Source organism: Hibiscus syriacus, unplaced genomic scaffold (assembly GCF_006381635.1).
Source record: "Hibiscus syriacus cultivar Baekdansim isolate YM2019G1 unplaced genomic scaffold, ASM638163v2 tig00112800_pilon, whole genome shotgun sequence".
NCBI lineage: Eukaryota > Viridiplantae > Streptophyta > Magnoliopsida > Malvales > Malvaceae > Hibiscus > Hibiscus syriacus.
In genome coordinates this window covers 339369-358544 of record NW_024063403.1, presented here as the reverse complement: position 1 = coordinate 358544, position 19176 = coordinate 339369, and the positions used below count along the sequence as shown (strand labels likewise).

Here is a 19176-nt window from a genome sequence, read left to right as displayed (position 1 = left end):
ACTTAAAAAACCAAAGACCTACGGGAAGAGGCTTTGTAAACCAAGAAAGGTATAGAGTGAGACTGGTGGAGATGATTACGTGTAGAGAGAGATTCCAGCCCAAAAGGAATGTTGAGCGTACTTTCAAACTAGGGTATGTGTTTGGTCTATAAAGGTTTCATCTTTCATGGAAAGTCTCTTTTCGGATGCTTCACTTTGTTAAATCCATGGCTTCGTGGCCCTTCCGGTTCTAGGACTTCATCTTGATTAACTCGAACCCGAAATATTGCTTAAGTGATATCAACATGCTTACCACTTTTAACAAGTGCTTCCTAAGTCTAATATAAGTTAGACTTTGGTTTATTGCATTATATGTCATTAAACTGTTATCTTCATTCTAAATTGGTCTTTAAATTTTTGAATATTTCAATTTCATCACCAAAATATGACTCTTATTTTAAATTGATTCTCAAACTTTTGAACATTCTAAATTCATCTTCAAACTATAATCTTCATTCTGAATTAGTCCCTATGTTTTTTAACATTCCAGTAGCAACCCCCGAATCATTCAAAAGTTTAGGGATATATTTGGAACATTCAAAAGTTTAGGGGTTGATTTGAATGAAGGTTGTAGTTTGATGATGAATTTAAAATGTTTACAAGTTTAAGGATCAATTTAGAATGAGAATCCTAGTTTGGAGATGGAATTAGAATATTCAAAAGTTTAAGAGATTAATTTAGAACGAGGATCATATTTTATGGATATGTAGTACAATTAACTCTTTTATATTATAATAAACTTTCTTATCCATTTTAAAAAGGGTAAACTATGCATTCAGTACCTAAAATATTAGTTTTGGTCTAGTTTAATACCTAAACTTTCATTTGTTTTCAAAATCATATCTGATGTTTAGTTTTCATTTCATTTTAGTATCTCGTTTAAAACTTAACACGTTTAGTACCTAAACTATTAGTTTCGGCCCATATTACCTAAACTTTCAATCTTTTCGAAAATTAATGTTTTTAACGGCGGGATACTAAAATGAAACAAAAACTAAACTTTAGGCATAATTTTGAAAAAACAATTAGAAGTTTGAATACCTAAAGAGACCAAAATTAATAATTTAAATACTAAACGCGTAATTTTCCCTTTTAAAAATTCAAGACTATAATACATTGTATAATACTCTTATCCAATACTGAAAGTTGGTGTCAAAAGTGGGCCAAAACTTCACAACCCAATCTTTGGATGCCCAAAGGTACCGAATTTCACAAACCCAAGCTTAGGCAAAGCCAATGCTCGCCCCAATAGGCCATTTCCAGCATAAATCTATAAATTTAATGCTGAATCGTGTGGCTCAACGATCAGCATAAATTTTCCCAATTGGCTCATTTTCTTCGCCCGCTAATCAAAATACCGAAATTTTGTGGCTTTGCGTCCAGTTTCCCTGCAAAAATTTTACAAAGCACACATGGAGTTAGCTACCTCGTCAATCACTGGCGCACAACTAAGCTTGCTTTGCCCGAAGAATTTCACACCCTCGACTCTTCCCTCTTACAAGTATCCTAAAAGAACTCTGTTTGTTCCCCGCCCGTTTTCCAATGACTTTATTTGCCAAAGAAGCAGCTTTGGGTTCATTAACAGTGCTCCCTCCATGTCAAATTTCAATAACATCACCCCTGATAGGATTTACAAAAGGTTGGATTCTTGTTTGATCATACCCCCATCAGGGAACAAGAAGCCACGTGCAATCATCAAGTTCTTGGGCGGTGCTTTCATTGGAGCTGTCCCCGAAGTTACTTACAGGTACCCATTTTGGTTTTTGTTTTTCCCCCTTCATTGTGGAGTGAAAAATATAGGTCCCTTTGCTGATTTTGGGTTTGGGTTTTGTTTGTTTAGTTACTTGATTGAGCTTTTGGCCAAGAAAGGATTTTTTATTATATCTGTGCCGTACAATGTCACATTTGATCATGAACAAGCTGCTAATCAAGTGTACGAGAGGTTCAATGCTTGCTTGGACAATATTCTTGCTTTTGGATACCCAGATGCTAATCTAACTCCTGCTGATCTTGCTGGCCTTCCAATTTTCTCGGTTGGTCACAGGTAAGTATTTCTTGGTGGTTTTTTTAATGTTTGTTTAATAACGCTTAAATTTTTTATTCATATGATAAATGCAGCAATGGTGCTCTTCTTCAAGTACTCATAGGAAGTTATTTCTCTGAGAATATACCGAAGGTTTGTTTCTTTTTCTTCATCTTTTTTCAACCTTTGAAGCTTTCTTTGTTGGTTGCAGTTTTGAAGTAGTTGATTTTACATTTAGTTTTTGTAGGCAAAATGTAGATTTATGAAGTTTTAGATAGTGTAAATTATTATTAGGTTCAGTAGTTCCTGGAGTGTGACAAAGAATGTTATCTCTTGTGGAAGGCTAATGCCATAATCTCATACAGCAACATGTCAGCGACAGAGGCGGTGCCATATTTTGAGCAGGTAATAATCTTTATTTTATGAAAAGCCCTGCATATTGATTATAAATTTACACTTACCTAAGGGTATATGTTTAATCTTCTTGCCTTAGACTTGCTCAAATTTATTAGTTTTTTATCTTCAGTGGTTTTTTCCTTTATTAACTATATGAATCTAGTTGACTTCTTTAATATATTGCGGGCGTAAAAGATGATGGAAGTTATTGAATATTATCAGGTTTGTTAGAAACAGAGCTTTTTTTTTTTTTTGGGAAAGTATTAGCTATAATGTATTCATTAATGAGGCTGGTTTTCTTGGGATCAACTAAATTTATTTGTGATGTTCCATTAAGTGTCTCATGTTGTTAACAAGGCTCGTTTTCTTGGGATCATCCTGAGATGTATGATGTTGTTCATAAGTTTGCACGCACAGTGACTGTATGAATCTCATTAGTCATTGCCATGACATGTTAGTCTAATGAACCATTTGACGGTAAATGTGATGATCGTACTTTGCAGTTGGGTCCTCTAGTGAGGCAGATGATGCCAATCGTAGAAGCATCTCCTGTTTATGCAATGGCTAGGAGTGCTTCAGGTAAATTAAATCCTCTTTCGTGCTCACTGACTTTTGCTCGTATATTATTAATTTGGTGCTATTCTGCAACTTAGTCTTTTTCTTTTGGAATCATGGAATTATGTCTTCTACTGTAGTAAACCGGGACAAATTCAAACTGTAACCTGATTTTATGATGTGTGTCCTTCTTAGTCTACACCTTATCCTTTTGTATGCCAAAATAATATGACCATTTTGGTTTTGGATGTACTTTTTCCATTGCAAACACTGCAGATGATGCATGGAAGATTTTTATTGGCATGGCTGGATCAATGATACCTGAAAGAGACCAAGAAGCCCCAGTCTCGTTCACCAAATTTGTGGATCAATTGCCTTCCGTTTTTGGTCAGGTATGTACCAGTCGATTAAAAAGTTGTATGAGTTAATACATGAAGTGGCTCACATTGTATTTGGTTCCCTCTTCTCTGTGCCATGCAGAATATCAACTTATTGTGTTTTGCCTATTCTAGTGGATGAGACTCCAAGTTGGAGTTTGTGATTATAATCTTACTTGAGCAAATACAAATGCATGTAAAAAAATGAGGATAATGCCGATTTGCTAGTCTGAATAGACTCCCCTGAACTGGTGTACTCTAGTTTTTCACTTTGGCATTGTAATCTTGTTTCTTTTATAGGTCACGGAAGGGGTATCAGAGTTCAGGCCAACACCTTCTGAGAACCGTGAATGTTGCAAGAACAAATACAACGTCCAACACACACTATTGGTATATATTTTGTCCTCTCTATTTTGTTAATTAGATAATGTAAGTTGCTTTTGTGTTTATTCTTTTGGATCTCCTTTTTGTAGGTGAAGTTCAACTCGGACACGATTGATGAAACTGATCTCCTCGAAGAGGCATTGAAGCCTCGTGTGGACTCTATTGGTGGGACACTCGAAAAGGTGCAATTAAGTGGCAACCATATAACACCATGTGTGCCGGTATGACATGCAAAGCTCATCTCTTTCTGTCTTTCACTTTCTATATGCATTTGTCTGTGTGGAGAGCATTGGTAATACTGAGTTTCCATGTTCACAACGAGAGGTGTCTTGAACTTATATGTTCAATTTATTTTGCTTGATCAGGAACCGAAATGGCAAGCGGGTTATGTATACACTCCGGCAGATGCTATTGCTCAGGGACTTAAGACCCTTTCACTGAGTGAAACCAAAGCGCTCTCTAGAACAATTTCTGATTGGTTCAGGCGTTTTGAGGAGTAACTGCTGAAATTCGATCGTAAGTTGATTCTGTGCAGGCACACAGTTTATTGAAATTATAATGAGAGTATTGAGGAACAAGGAGTTGAAAATTAGATAGCTCCATGTGTATAGTCAAGCTCAATGAACTTTCATATGTACCAACAAAGGAAAAATAGGAATTGAACTTTAGACTACAAACGGATCAAATAAGAATATAAATGCACCCCCCCAACAGAACCTTTCATCGGATATACTTTTCTTGCTTGAATATACATAGTATGAATTCCGTTAGCCAAATCGCTTCTAGTTCGATTCCTAATCTATGAAATCAATGGAAAAAACTTCTCTAGCCTGTGAATATTATTTCTAAATGCATATATACTGGTTTATGAAAACTACTTTCCTTTTAGCTTTGATTATCGCCCTCTTAACAGCTATTTTTCTGAACTCTCGGAGAGGATGTGTTCCAAAAAGGCTATGATCCTTTAAATTAACTCGGTTTATTCGCTAGTTGGAGAATACATTTAAGTTTGAATATTTCTTGTTGATTGGTACTTCTGCATACTTTATTCCGGTGTACTTCGATCTATACATCGTGTTAAATGACTGATGCTCTCTTATCAAATAAACCTAGGCGTGCTTTTTGTGCTCGCTTTGACCAGTGTGTGTATATTTATGATATACGTCTAAAAGCTTGAAGAATTTTGAGGACCTGAACATAATTAAACCTTTTATTTTGATTAATCCTCCTTCTCCCATACTTGTGGAAGCTAACATAAATGTCCCTATCAACTAATGATTTTTTTTCTTCCCAATATCAACAATTTTCTTTATATATTTGCATATATTTTGATATTTATTGAGTGATCCGACTATTAAAAGCTATAAAATGATCCCCTAACTATATGATGTTACTTTTTTAAGCCCTCTGACTATTAAAAGTTACAAAATGGTCACTCGACTACTCTTTGTGTTCCAAACTGGTTCTTTTTGCTAAAAAAATTATTGTAGTTTGAGCTAGACGTTAACCTGCTAGTTGGGGATATGATAGTCGTTTAAGATTCTGAGATCATATTATATCATATCTTAGTCAGCAGGTTAACGTCCAGCTCAAACTGTCATCAATTTTTTAACGGAATATGACGAGTTTGGAACACGATGAATACTCGAGCGGCCATTCTATAACTTTTAATAGTCATGAGACTTAAAAAGTAACGTCTTATAGTCGGGGACCATTTATATACTTTACCCTTCATTTTTTTCATTTAGGTATTTAAATATTTTTTACTCAAAATAATTGTCTAATATTTAATTTCGTAACCTAAAAATTAATGTATTTCGTATTTTTTTTTCTCATTAATTCTCAGCATATCATTAAGATAGATGAAAAGTTTGTCATATGATCACTGCAACAAAGGGTACAATACTTGCTTTATTATTTATAGATTTAGCCTAATTTTTGTTAAATCTTTTGTTTATCTCCTCCATAATCTTGACTGTTTTAAGGAGCAAAAGCTTCCGACACCCAGTTGTTCTTCCTCCAAGACTTCCACCCCATCTCTTCACAGATTTCATCACTGTGATTAATACTAAACGTCGAAATGCAATGCCTCTTGTAGAACCGAGTCGTTTTCATCATGATCTCCGCTTCTTCCCCCGTTTGTTCGAGCATTCTCCCGATGCTCGGGAGCTCGAACATCCCGTCGACGAGCCTCGCGAGCCACGTGCACCTCAGCTCGGCCGTGTGCAGGTTCGCCACGCTCTCGACGTACCCCACGAACGCCATGTTCGGGATCAGGGGATGGATGGTTCCCCTATACAACGGCATGATCCCCGATGAGTCTGTTACGAGGCTCGAGAAAGGATGCGGCAGTAAATCCCGGATCTTCTTCTTGCCGTCGAAACCGGTGGCGAGTAGCACGACGTTGGCTTCGAGCTTGGTGCCGTCTTCGAACTCGAGTCCTTCGTTCCAAAACCACCACTCGGGCGTTCTTTTGAACATGATCTTCCCCTTGTCTGCCTCCGAGAAGAAATTCTCGGGCAGGATGGCCATTTGGCAAGATGCATAATCTTCTTCAAATGGATGTTCTGGTTTTAGTCCATATTTATCCAATGGAAGCTTCCATACTAAATACGACTCTATGAACATGGAAACTGCTTTCCTCTTCGGTAAAAGAAAAGGAAGTAATTATGATCCAGATTAAAGTTCGAGGACGTATTGTGCAATTAACTCTAGAAAAAATGTACTAAAAAGTGTTACCAGGGGAGACAAAAGAGGGCAGAGCAAATTCCTGATCAGCCCTTGGTTCGGCCTTTGATGGAGAAACTGAGAGGATCTTGTTGAATAAAACAGGGAAAATGGCAAACCCCAAATCCAGTAAGCCGGGACCGTCCAATGTAATGTCCTTATCACCATTGTACAAGGTTGACCATCTGCCCCTGTTTTTTTTTTAATAAAAGTGATTGTACGAAAAGAAAAGGGTAAATTACGTGTTTAATAGCTAAATGATTAGTTTTGGTCCGTTTTAATACCTAAACTTTCATTTTTTAAAAATCATATCTAAAGTTTAGTTTTTGTTTCGCTTTAGTTCCTTTGTTCAAAGATTGACGTTAAGTTTTGAAATATATTGAAAGTTTAGGTACAAAAACCGACCAAAATTGATAGTTTAAGTATTAAACGCAGTATATTTTTAACAATGTGTACTAAAATAAAACAAAAACTAATATTATGTATGATTTTGAAATAAAATAAACTTTTAACTACTAAAACATACTAAAATTAATAGTTTAGGTACTAAATTAGTAGTATTATAAAAACCAATCATCAATGTCTATTTTACGACTATTTCTGAATCAATCATACATGATAATTTATAGTTTTTTTTTTCAACTTGACGAGATTAATCTTTAGAGTAAATCAATAATTTAGTACTTGAATGATCAATTTTGATTCATTTTAGTATCTAACCTTTCAATTTTTTCAAAATCATACCTAACATTTATTTTTTATTTCGTTCTAGTACCTTACAAATAAAAAACTTAACGGATGATTTACAAGGCACTTTTTTTATGGGCAAATTACATAATTCATTAGTCAACTATCTTATCACTCCTATTTTGGTCATTAAAGTTAATTTTTTAATTTAATTACTTAACGTTCAAAGTACTCCTAATTTAATCACTCCAACTTTAATTTTTTTTTATTTTTAATTGTATATTAATAAAATAATAAAAATATCATGTCACAAAATTATTAATAAAATAAATTAGAGTGATTAAAATAGGAGCAATTTGAAAGTTGAGTAGTTAAATTTAAATTTTTAAACTATAATACCAAAATAGGAGTGAAAAGCTAGTTGAGCGATGAATGATGTGATTTAACCGTAAAAAAATGCAGCGCTATTAAATTTTTAACGGCAAAGTACTAAAATGAAATAAAACTAAATGTTAGATGTGATTTAAAAAGAATAAAAGTCTAGATACTAAAATGGATCAAAACTAATAATTTAGGTATTAAATGCTTAATTTAACCTAATCTTTACTTAAATTATTAAACATACATGTGCATGTATATGAATACCTTGGTTTGCCTCGGCACATTCAGTAGCCAAATCAATGGCGGATTTCTTGTAGCCAACAACAGCGACTCTCTTGCCTTTCAACAACTGCCGGGCGGCTTCTTTATTGAGCTTAGAATACTCCATGGTGTGCATCACTTTGCCGCCGTAAATTTCTCGGCCTTTGCTCGGAGGGAAAACCGGCATTCGCGGCACGTCGCCGTATTTTCCGATGCATACCACCAGTAATTCAAACTCGTACCACTGCATGCACCATGATATTATTCATTCAATCTCACAAGTAATCAACGATTTCTAAATAAGTTATATGATAAGTTTTAAAGGAACAACCTCAACGGTCTTCGATGGATGCGCTTCCACGGCGACTTCCCACACAGGACGACCGCTCAGAAGAGGTTTGAATACTCCGGTACCGGCCGTCATCGTGTCGATATTCATCGTTCGTTCGGCGCTAACGTAACGAATCTCGACGACCCTCGAATTGAACCTCACGTGCTTCAACACGTCGAATTGCGTAGCATAACCGTGCAAGTAGTCTAGGATCTCGAGGTGAGTAGGGAAACTGGAATTGTCCCTCTCGGGCCACGGATAATCCGAGAACTCGAAATCGCATCGGGGCGTTTGGAGCTTGGTGGAAGCGAACGAACAATGTTTCCAAACGCCACCTATCGAATCGGTGGCCTCCAGAACGACGGGATTGTGATCGGAGAGCTGTTTAGCGGCGGCTATGCCGCTGATACCAGCACCGATGATCCCAACTCTCGACGGTTTACGGTACCCAGTTCGCTCACAAGCCATATTTGTATAGGCGTATAGGTATAGCTATGAATGAGTAAGCGGGATGGTGTTGGTGTGCCCAAACTGAGAGGCTAGCTAACTATTTATAGGGGGGAAATGATATAGTTTATGAGATTTGGTACGTCTAATAATTTTATTAACTATATAGTTTATTCTTCTAATTGTGAGTCTTGAATAATGAAACTTAGGCATTAATTTTAATAGATTAGTTAGGGTTTGAATTATCGTGTTTTCACAATGGATTGTCGTGGATTATGTCAGATTTTTTATTCATTTGAATTCGATCTGAAAATTAAACCATTCACTTACATTAGATTCGATCAGAATTTAAGATAATTTAATCTGATCCAAAATCTGATTGAAATTAAATAAAAAACTATTACTCGATCTGACACACACTTATTGAATCAAGTACTAATTTTTACCTAAACTTTATTCGATCAAGGTGGATCGGTTCGAAATTCGTCGAGTTCTGACCAAATATCTAGTCCCGGACCCCACACTAGTTGATGCATAAAAAATTATTAATTTTGATCATAGAGAGACAATGGTCTAACTTGATTAATTAATGTGTAAAGTCAAGCGCTTTCCCTGGTACTGACCATAAATATGCTTCATTAATTAGCCGGTTGACATTAAATAACTATGCAACAACATTGTTCTTTCTCACATAGAATTGACTTTGTGGAGGAGGTACACGTTTGATAAAATTATAGGTCTCAATTAGTAAATTTATAATTTATCAAATGACAGATTTAATTATATAATTATAATAAATAATAATGTAAGTGATTTTCAATTTTGAAATGATATATCATATATTATTTGACCTCATATATATAAATTATATTAATTTTTTTTGAATTAATCACTTATATTCGATCTATTGACCGACCCTCCCAACCCAGTTTGTTCCATTCATAAACGTCAGAATTCAAACCTCTGACCTTGCTTATGAGACCTAGTGCCTCATCCACTAGACCAATTGGTTGTTGGTAAATTATATTAATTATTAATTAGGGTTATGCATGAGATCCGGACATGATGGGTTTTAATTTGATTTTATAAAGTTATTTTTTAAAATTCGTGTTTAGATGGGTCAAAGTTTTAAGGATAAGATTGGATTGACTTTGAGTTTAGGGTGAAAATCATCGACACAATAGTATACTTATATTTTATATACTTAGAGATAATTACAATAACACCCCTTTATTTATATTTTTTTCAATCAAATCGCTATTTTATTAAATAAAAATAAATATTATATATATATATATTTGTGTCGGGTCGAATCTATATATTTTTATTCGAAAAAGTAGGTTATCCAAAATGTAGGTTAAGTTTCGAGTCATGTTTGAGTCAACAATATATTATTTTCTAACAAAATCATGCTTCTAGCAGGAGGGAAAAGTGAAGATGGAACCTCATCTCTCATTGTGGAAATTTTCCCGAGTCCACTCACTTTTTCTTTGGTGACATAATTTTGTAGTTATAAGTAAGAATGGATTTAGACGGGACGGGTGCGGGGAGTCATCCTTTAAAATTTAAAATTACTATATATTTTAAATTTTTTATGTATTTTTTAATGAAAATATTTTTACGTCCTTTAGAATTTTATGAGTTTAAGTTCGTCTCCCTTAAAATTTTATAAGTTCAATTTTTCCTCTAAAATAAAATTATGCGTCCGTTCCCGATCACAAGTCACACTTCCGTTCCAACAACAACTTTGTTTCCTTTGATTTTGTGGAATAATGCTCATGCCTCTTTGATTTATTCATCAAAAGCCAACACTTTGCATGCATGCACATATATTCATCAAAGAAAATGACGTTCATTGCTTCCTCCCCTCCTCCTCCTCCTCCTTCTTCTTCTCTACTTTTAGGTCGATTATGATTCCGTCCTCATATAATGTTTAATTTAGAGATTTAGTCCCTATTTTTCTTAACTCGACATAAGTTGGTCCTTTTATTTGTCAAAACAGCAGTTTCCTAGCAACAGCACAGCTTCCTTCTCCAGCTGCATCACGTCACATTGTGGTGTAGCTTGACTTTTTTCCCCTTCAAATCTTAAATGTTATTTTTTTCAATTTATAATATATTAATTTATATATCACTTGTAAAATCATATTAATACACATCATCAATAACTTCATTTTTATTACTATTTTTAAAATTTTATTCACTTATAATATATAAAATTATATATTAAAGGTGTATTAAGTCTATACATACAAAAATTCAAACACCCTGTATTATTAATTATTGATAGCACATATATATATTCTGCAGATATAATTGTTCGAACATAAGATCTCTAAGAAAAAATAATATTTTCTTTTATCAATGAGATTTCATGATGGGTTCATACGACTTTTTATAATTTTTGGTTAAATAAATAGTTTTTACAAAAGTTATGGATATTTTTAAAAGCTTTTGTAATATTTTTTAAGATTTAAATTTATTTTCATTTTTTCAATTGATGGTTATTTAATTATTATATTAATCTAATCGTCTTATGGTCATATTTTTTTGATTAAGCTAAGATGATTAAACTAAAGTGATTATTCTATTAATCTAATCATCTTAAGGTCATTGTCTATTAATCTTAATTTGTTATATCAAAATATTATTAAATATAGTTCACCAAAATGATTTTTTTAATTATTTTTATATTATTATCTTTTTATTATTTAACGATTAATTTTTATATCTTTTATAATTGTAGCGAAAATGACTTATCAATATAATTAATTTACTTTAACTTTTATATACTTTTCTTCCTTGATATTACAATTATTCATTATATTTTATTTTATTCGTTTAATAAAATTATTGTTGTCTTATTTTTTTCTTTTTTTTCTTTTGTTATCGATGGGTTTTTTTTTATTTGTGGTCTTTGCGGACATAAGTCTTAGTGATGGTCGTCAATTGTCAGTATTTTTTTTATTATATCTTAGCTTTGTTGTTTTTCTTGTTTTTTAGTTTTTGATAACTCTGTTTTTATGACATGATTTTCTCTACCTTTATGATATATTTCCCTATGTCTATTGGTATGTTTTATGTCGCTTGACTTTTATTTACGTTTATTTTTTTTATCGAGATTGGATTTGAAATCGTCACGACTGATTAAGATGACACTTATATCATGTTGATATTTCTTGTTGTGGACTATTGGATTGTATCTGGATACGCGTTTGACGTTCGTGGATTGTTTTCTCACGCCGATAAATCGCAAATCAGAATCGCCCCTTTTATTCGAGTTTAGTTGGTTAGTTTTTAAAAAATATGTTTTGTATATGATCATTATGTGATCTTAAGTGGGTAATTTTTTCTGTTAATGGTCGAAGTAAAATGTTTTTATTATATGTTTAATCTACGTTTGTGATTGTAAATCTTTATTTCGATATTTTTATTTTCAATAAAACTAGCGGATTTTATTTTATAAAAAATAAAACTTATTGTTATTATTTTTAAAGAATACATGTAAAATATATTATTCAACTCTCTATAATTTATGCATGATTGGTTTCCTTAGTCAAATCAAATCTCAGAACCCTTTTTAAAAAGTAAAGCTTTTACTTCCACGACTGAAACTATGTAGAAATGAATATATTATTTAATTAATTAGATAAATTAATATAAAATTCGCTACAATTAAAAGGTTAATTTATAAAAATTTACATAAGAGTGATTTGATAAATTAATTAAATCAATCAAATAAAAAATTGATAATTTGTTTGGTGATATATAATAAATAATAATAATTGAAACCGAAACTAGAAATCATTAAAAATCCACTTATAACTTTTATTTTAAAAATTGATCAATAACAATAGAAACGATAGGCGAAATCGTACGGCGATTTAAAAAGGGTAAACTATGCATTTAGTGCTTAAAATATATATTTTGATCCATTTTAATACTTAATTATTTATTTATTTTTTTTTTAAAATCATATCTAACACTCAGTTTTCTTTCATTTTAATAATCGTCGTTAAACATTTAACGCATTTAGTACCCAAATTATCAGTTTTAGTACCTAAATTTTTGTTTTTTTTATTTCACGTTAAATTTTGAACGCGGTACTGAAATGAAACGAAAACTAAAATTTTTAACGAGATGATACTAAAATAAAACAAAAGTTAAACTTTATGTATGTTTTTGAAAAAAATTGAAAGTTCAAATACTAAAACGGATTCAAACTGATAATTTAAGTACTAAACACGTAATATATCCTAAAAAACTAATGATTCGAATAAAAAAATTAATAGTCTGACCGATTCAAATACCGATGTTATTCCTTTAAAAACGAACAAATGTTTGTGTCACAAAGTCAAATGCTTTCTTATTAGTTGATATGTGTAATTGGGAATAGTCAAAGAAGATGGGGACTAAAGTGCATGAAAGAGAATTTTATGTATTAAATTTGTGTTGTGTCTGTACACGTATCCAAAGATGGTTAAAAATGTCAACAGAATTTATTACCATCTTTAGTGCCACTACGGTCTCTGCTTGCATGCACGTTCCATTTTAAATGTCCTGTTTTGCAACTTTTTGCGACAATGACGTGCATTTGGGGTCCTTAATTGTCTACATTTTTCTACCTTTATTTTCCGTGCATTTGGGGTCCATTTAATTTTTTTATTTAATATTGATGTAATATCATTAGAATGGATGATAATTTAATCCAAAATTGATGAGTTTTGGAATGACTTTTGATAGTATTAGATTTTTTTTAAATCGGGTTTAGGTTGGGTTTGGGTGGATGGTAATAAACTCTGACCCGCTCCAACTCAGAGATAATAATATAATTTTCTTAAAAAATATTATTTTTTATAATTAAGTCCTTATTATATATCGGCTCGGGTCGGATTTATACTCTAAAAATTTGAGTTGGTTGAGAGTCGGATGGAGGATATATATTTTTCGGACCGGGTGAAAGATATATAATTTTTGGGTCGGATCGAATTCGAATGAAGGATATATAATTTTTAAATCAGGTCGAGTTGACCAAAAACCCAACCCAAGACGACCCTATTGTCATCTGTAAATATAAGTTAATAGTTGAAATTAAAAATTATGAGTTCGAAAAAAGTTAAAAATATGAATGCACAAAGTTTTAACCTCTCCTGTTGATTTGCATTTATTTAATGATCTTCAATTTTAAGACATGTTGTAACACCTTACACCAGTACAACACACAGTCGACCGATGAGAGTGCCACACGAAACCACTTAAGTGGCTAATCAAAATTTTGACATTATTGTTTATTTAAAATGACAATTCATAATAGAAAATCAATGATAAAAATAAAATTAAAACTTTAACATCGTTTATACAAAACAATTTATGCTCGGGAGCTCCCATAAATATTAAACAAAATATACAGACCGTCATTCAAAACAAATCATAACTTGAGTATACAAAATAGGGATTTCGAATATATATGCCCACTAAAGGACTCGAGACGTACTCTGCCCTGGAATCTAGTCTGGATCTACTCTGCACAAAAGTTCTTCAAGTGCTCCACCTAAGAATATGTGTAAGGAAACAAATTTCAAACGCTTAGCTAATTAGCCCAGTGTCACACTAATAACTAAAACATACTAAAAGGGTTCATTAATATCATGCTTTAACAACTGATAAAAGTACTATGAATCTATTCAATTCAATCATTGGTGAGTATCCTTGAGATACTCACTCTCTACGCTATGGTAGACATCATGATACGACTAAGGGATTTCTGCATCTAAGAGCTCACGTACCCTCTAGTCTACCGAGGATGTGGCCCCGGATCTCTGCATCGGATACCACACCCCCGACTAGCCCACCCCTTGCGAGTGTCAGACCTTGTGCCCTAGCTAGTCAGTTTTAAGGGCCTTGCGTCCTACCTAAGAAACCCAGATTGATTCTATACTTTGACACCCTAAACTAAAGGAACTCAAGTGTCCGAATCTTTTCCCGAGCATCAACCAGGGTTAATTTTATGTCACCCTATTTTTATTCGTTTCTACGTTCGAGTTAAGCATTATTATTGTTCCACTTGTAGTCTTACTTGAGAGAAAATAAAGCTTATTGAGAACCTCACTAGCATTTACAATTCCTCTTAACTTATAGCCCAAAATAACTCCTTGGCATCGATATTGGCCATACAATATCGCTACCGCCTGTCGAGTATCGAATCCCTTCCCAAGGTATTCGATACTCTAGTACAAAACTCTCTTTTTTTAAAAGTGAAAGTATCGATACTCATATGGGGAGTATCGATACTTGGACCTTGGGTATTGATACTTCCTTGAGTACTGATACCAAAATAACATTCTGAAATTTGGGTTTTGATACCAAGCACACCGACCTCGGTACCGAACTCTCAGTATCGATATCCCTTGAAGGAGTATCGATACTGATCCCTCAAGTACCGATACTATCACTCGAAAATGCCATATTTGGGCACTCAAACTCTCTTACATTTCTACCTAGAGGTTTCCAAATGTGTTTAGAGTCTTATGTCATCATGAAAGGGGCATAAATAAGGCTTCAAATCATGTAATAACATAAAACTTGAATTCTACCATTAACATGCTCATCAAGCTTATTTCTCAACCTTCATGCTATTTACTATATCTAATGACCCACTAACTAGTATGTAGGAGTTTTAAGTGTGATTACCACAAATTTTTGGCTAAATGCAAAGTCAAACTCACTCAATGGGAGCTTTCCCTTTTCCCCTTGGCCTTTGAGGTTTCACCCACTTCTTTAAATACTCGAGAGTAAGAAAAAAGTAATTCTAAGTAAACTAAGTGATGAATGAAGGATGAGAACACTCCTAGAACTAGAATCTATCAACAACAACTTAAAATTCAAAATTTCCCTTAAACCTCCCAAAAATTCATTTTTGATTTCCAAAGCTAAATCTTACAATGTGGAGCTTAAATTAAAGCTAGTAGGATGATGATTAACAATCTTACCTTAGTTGAATCAAACTAGACTTGGATTGCTTGATAACTTGCTTTTGGAAAGAGAGAGGAAGAGAAGAAAATGGAGGGAAGGAGAAGAGGTTTGGTGAGATATTATAGGGGGAGTGGTTCACGCATACCAGATATAAACAAGGGGGTTTTCAACTTTCAAAATAAATTTGGGTAAACTACACTTTAAATCCCTACACTTTCAAGCTCATAAAAATATCATCATCCTTTTGGGCCCAACTCAGCCCAATTCCTAATAAAGTTGATCCAAACTATTTTAAATATATCCTTTGTGTTCTAAAATGGATCTCGAGTTAACTCAAACTACTGACCTGGGTTTCGGGGCGTTACACATGTCACTTGAATTGTTTGTATAATTTATTTAATCACTAATCTATAAAAAATTAAGAGTGCATGAAACCCTAAAACTTAATACATCAATTAAATTTGTAAACATTTTTTACATCCACTTTTTTTTTTAATAATAAAGGAGGCAAAAGCCATTTACATAATAGAGGTGTTGATCTTATGGTGCGGCGAACAGAGAAAATCTCGTGTGAGAGACGTTTGAATAGCAGGTAGAGCTGTTGAGACGATTCATAGAGTCGTTTGAATAGCAGGTGAGGCTGTTGGGGATATATATAAAGATCCATCGTTGTAGTATTCTGATTTTGTAAGACCACAAAAATTTGAGCATTCCACGTAAAAGCTTTCATATTCATGGATAGTCAAATGGAGTGGGAAGGAACCAAAGCAGACAATCATTCTTGCATGGCCGTGGGGCCGTTATTAGCAGTTCGTTCAGTGATGGTTTCCACGGGAATATCTGGGTGGTCATTATCCGAGTAAATTACAAGCCGGTGCTTAGAAGGGCCAAGAATCACAGCTCTTGGGGACATTATTAGCATTCTTGGACGTGCTTGCACGGGAACGTAAGCCCTGTATGGAGAATTTATCATTAATCCATAAGATATTAAATTAAGTTTACCATGGTTGACATGGAACATGCCACATCATCGTCATGGGTGATGTGACACATATAACGTCGTAACTTTAGTGACATGACACATCACGTCAGTAATTAAGTATATACAAAATTATCACATCAACATCATAGAGATGATGTGACACACGTAACGTCGTAATTTTAGATAACATGACCCATCACGTCAGTAATTAAGTATATACAAAATTATCACATTAACAACATGTGTTGACCGTTAGTCAACTAACGGTTTCTTTCCAAAAAGGGGTATTTTGATTAAAAAAAAATTAAAATGTTGAGAGATAATCAGAGATGTCTCATAATAACAACAATAATGTTGGAGTTTGTTGTCCGGATTTTGTTTGATTCCGATTGAAAAGCCAGTAGTGTGATGAGATTTGTGATGGATGCAAATGAAACACGGTTCAGTTATTGGCTGAATTTCTTACCGTTGCACCTTCAAGCCTGAGATCTGCTTTCACCTCACTGTAAATATTATCCATTGTCCAATCGAGTTTTCTTGTTCAATCTGAAAGGAAAATTAGATAGCAGTTTAACGGATGCTTTCCATAAGGTAATAATATGATTGACTTGTAAGAAATATTTTAACTTTTTATGTAAACTAGCAAATAGAAAAGAGAAATAAATTACTCACTGTAAAAAACAAGACAGATCCCCGGTTGAAGGAAACCTCATGCTATTCATGACAAGAACCTTAATCCATAGTATCTATTTATAGTGATAAGTTTCTTGTTTACAAAGTAAACTTAATCCATAGTATCTATTGTAGTGATAAGTTTCTTGTTTACAAAGTAAACTTGCATAGAAAGAAATTACTTAACTGAGTTTTCTACTCTTCCTCAATCTGCAGAAGAAAAAGTAGACTTTTACGTGAATTGAATTGTTTTGTACCGAGAGGGTCGACGGCCCTCACGGGATCACACCGTGAGCTCGAGACTGGTATCTCTGGCGGGTTCTCCCATCACCACATATCTCCATTTTAACCTCTATTTTAAGTGAGTAAAGTCAGGTCAGAAAATGTAATTTATGGTTGCAGGTAAGATAATAGATAAAAGACCAAGGAGTAAAACACTCACAAACAGTTACCAAGAAGTCAATAAGCACTTGCAAACAGTTACCAAGAAGTCAATAAGCTTTGCTTAAGCTTTCTCATTTGAAGAGTAATGGCAACTTTGGACTATCAAACATTACTAAAGTGACCCAAACTGAATGTGCAAAAGAAAATGACTTCAAGTTGTATCATTAGTGGCTTTGTATGCATTGCCAACATGAGAAATCTCCAACTCATCATCATCATTAGTCAGTGAAACAACCTCTAAACCATCCATGATTTCCCTTCCTCAAAATCCGCTATATTCTCAATCTCACCTTCAATCATATCCCTTTCCTCCATGTCTGACAGATCAATGAAAGTAGGGATCTTTTTCTACTTTCCTCTATAACCAACAAAGCTCAGGACCTTATCCTTCCATATAACCAACAGGAACTTCTCAATCAGCTCGGAACCTTCATAAGCTTCAGTCAAGAAAACACTAAATCTCTTCCCCCTTTCAGAAACATAAAAGATGCTAAAATGCTTTAAAAGAAGCCTCTTCAACTTCTGCGGCATCATAAGTTCCGGTCAGAAATGAGTGAGATGGTCAGTCACCAATCTCTTTTCGACACTAAAGCTAAGTAACTCGTGCATAACAGCGACCCTGCTTTCAGCTTCCTAGCATCTGCATAGGGAGACAAATAAGACCTTTTCTGAAAATGCTTGATTTTCCCTCCATGTCTATACTCCTTGTAGTTAGAAGGGAACTTCAAAAGAAAAGGCAATGAAAGCACACCCGGTTCACGTCCAATCCCATCGTTCAAACCCAATGATTTCTTCTCCAACTCTGGCCCAACCAGGATTCCAATTTACAAGCTCCAAAAACTCAACCCCATCGTTAGATTTTACAACTCTAAAATGTTGTGGATACCGATTCACCCACTTGTTCCTAAAATCAATTGGCAAACCAAAATCTCTCCTAAAATGAGCAATCTTGTCTAACCGAATCCGTTTATCGAACGACATCATTAGTATCCTAGTAACATACTCAACAGCTTTGATCGATTGTTCCTCAACCAGCCTTTCCTCTTCTTCCAACAAATCCTCAGCTTCTTTAGTAATTCCACACCATATCCCCTTTGATCCTTATATAATTCGAACAACTTGGGACTTTTCTCGATGAAATCGGTTATTTTATGGGGTTTCAGTACATTGATTTGCTTCCTGTATTGATACAATGACCTCACGGGGATAACCATCTCGGTTTCTTTCTTTATAACTTCCATCAAAAACAAAACCTTTGACAATATTTTCCATTTCTCTTTTACGATTTCGAGATGGTGAATTCGTTTGTACTTGCCACGATCTTGGACTTGTCTACTGGAAGTCATTGGTCTGATTTGAAGCCACCCAAATAAGGGTTGTTGGTAACATCTTGTTCTCAGGGACAAAAGATCAAACACTTGGAGGTGGATTGAATGTAGCCGCTGGGCATTGACGGGATTATTTCATAACACTTCGTTTATAACAAACCGGATGACCAT

General features: G+C 33.9%; 1 protein-coding gene and 2 pseudogenes across 1 annotated transcript; 1 reads left to right on the top strand and 2 right to left on the bottom strand.

Moving 5' to 3' along the window:
• Positions 1 to 1386: 1386 nt before the first annotated feature.
• Positions 1387 to 4389, top strand: LOC120183626. Its single transcript, XM_039188300.1, has 9 exons — positions 1387 to 1786; positions 1880 to 2083; positions 2158 to 2215; positions 2405 to 2467; positions 2962 to 3037; positions 3290 to 3405; positions 3691 to 3780; positions 3864 to 3995; positions 4140 to 4389. Exons 1-9 carry the CDS (start codon positions 1452 to 1454, stop codon positions 4272 to 4274), a joined length of 1209 nt encoding a protein of 402 aa, XP_039044231.1. The 5' UTR covers positions 1387 to 1451; the 3' UTR covers positions 4275 to 4389.
• Positions 4390 to 5715: 1326 nt separating this feature from the next.
• On the bottom strand, positions 5716 to 8629 carry LOC120183568 (annotated as a pseudogene).
• Positions 8630 to 17748: 9119 nt separating this feature from the next.
• LOC120183628 lies at positions 17749 to 19176 on the bottom strand (annotated as a pseudogene).

Excerpts from the sequence above, each read along its gene's own strand:
- LOC120183626 (XM_039188300.1), top strand. The coding sequence starts at position 1,452 with ATGGAGTTAGCTACCTCGTCAATCACTGGCGCACAACTAAGCTTGCTT. Across the intron at positions 1,787-1,879 it reads GTCCCCGAAGTTACTTACAG|TTACTTGATTGAGCTTTTGG; the intron begins GTACCCATTTTG and ends TTGTTTGTTTAG. Across the intron at positions 3,406-3,690 it reads TGCCTTCCGTTTTTGGTCAG|GTCACGGAAGGGGTATCAGA; the intron begins GTATGTACCAGT and ends TTTCTTTTATAG.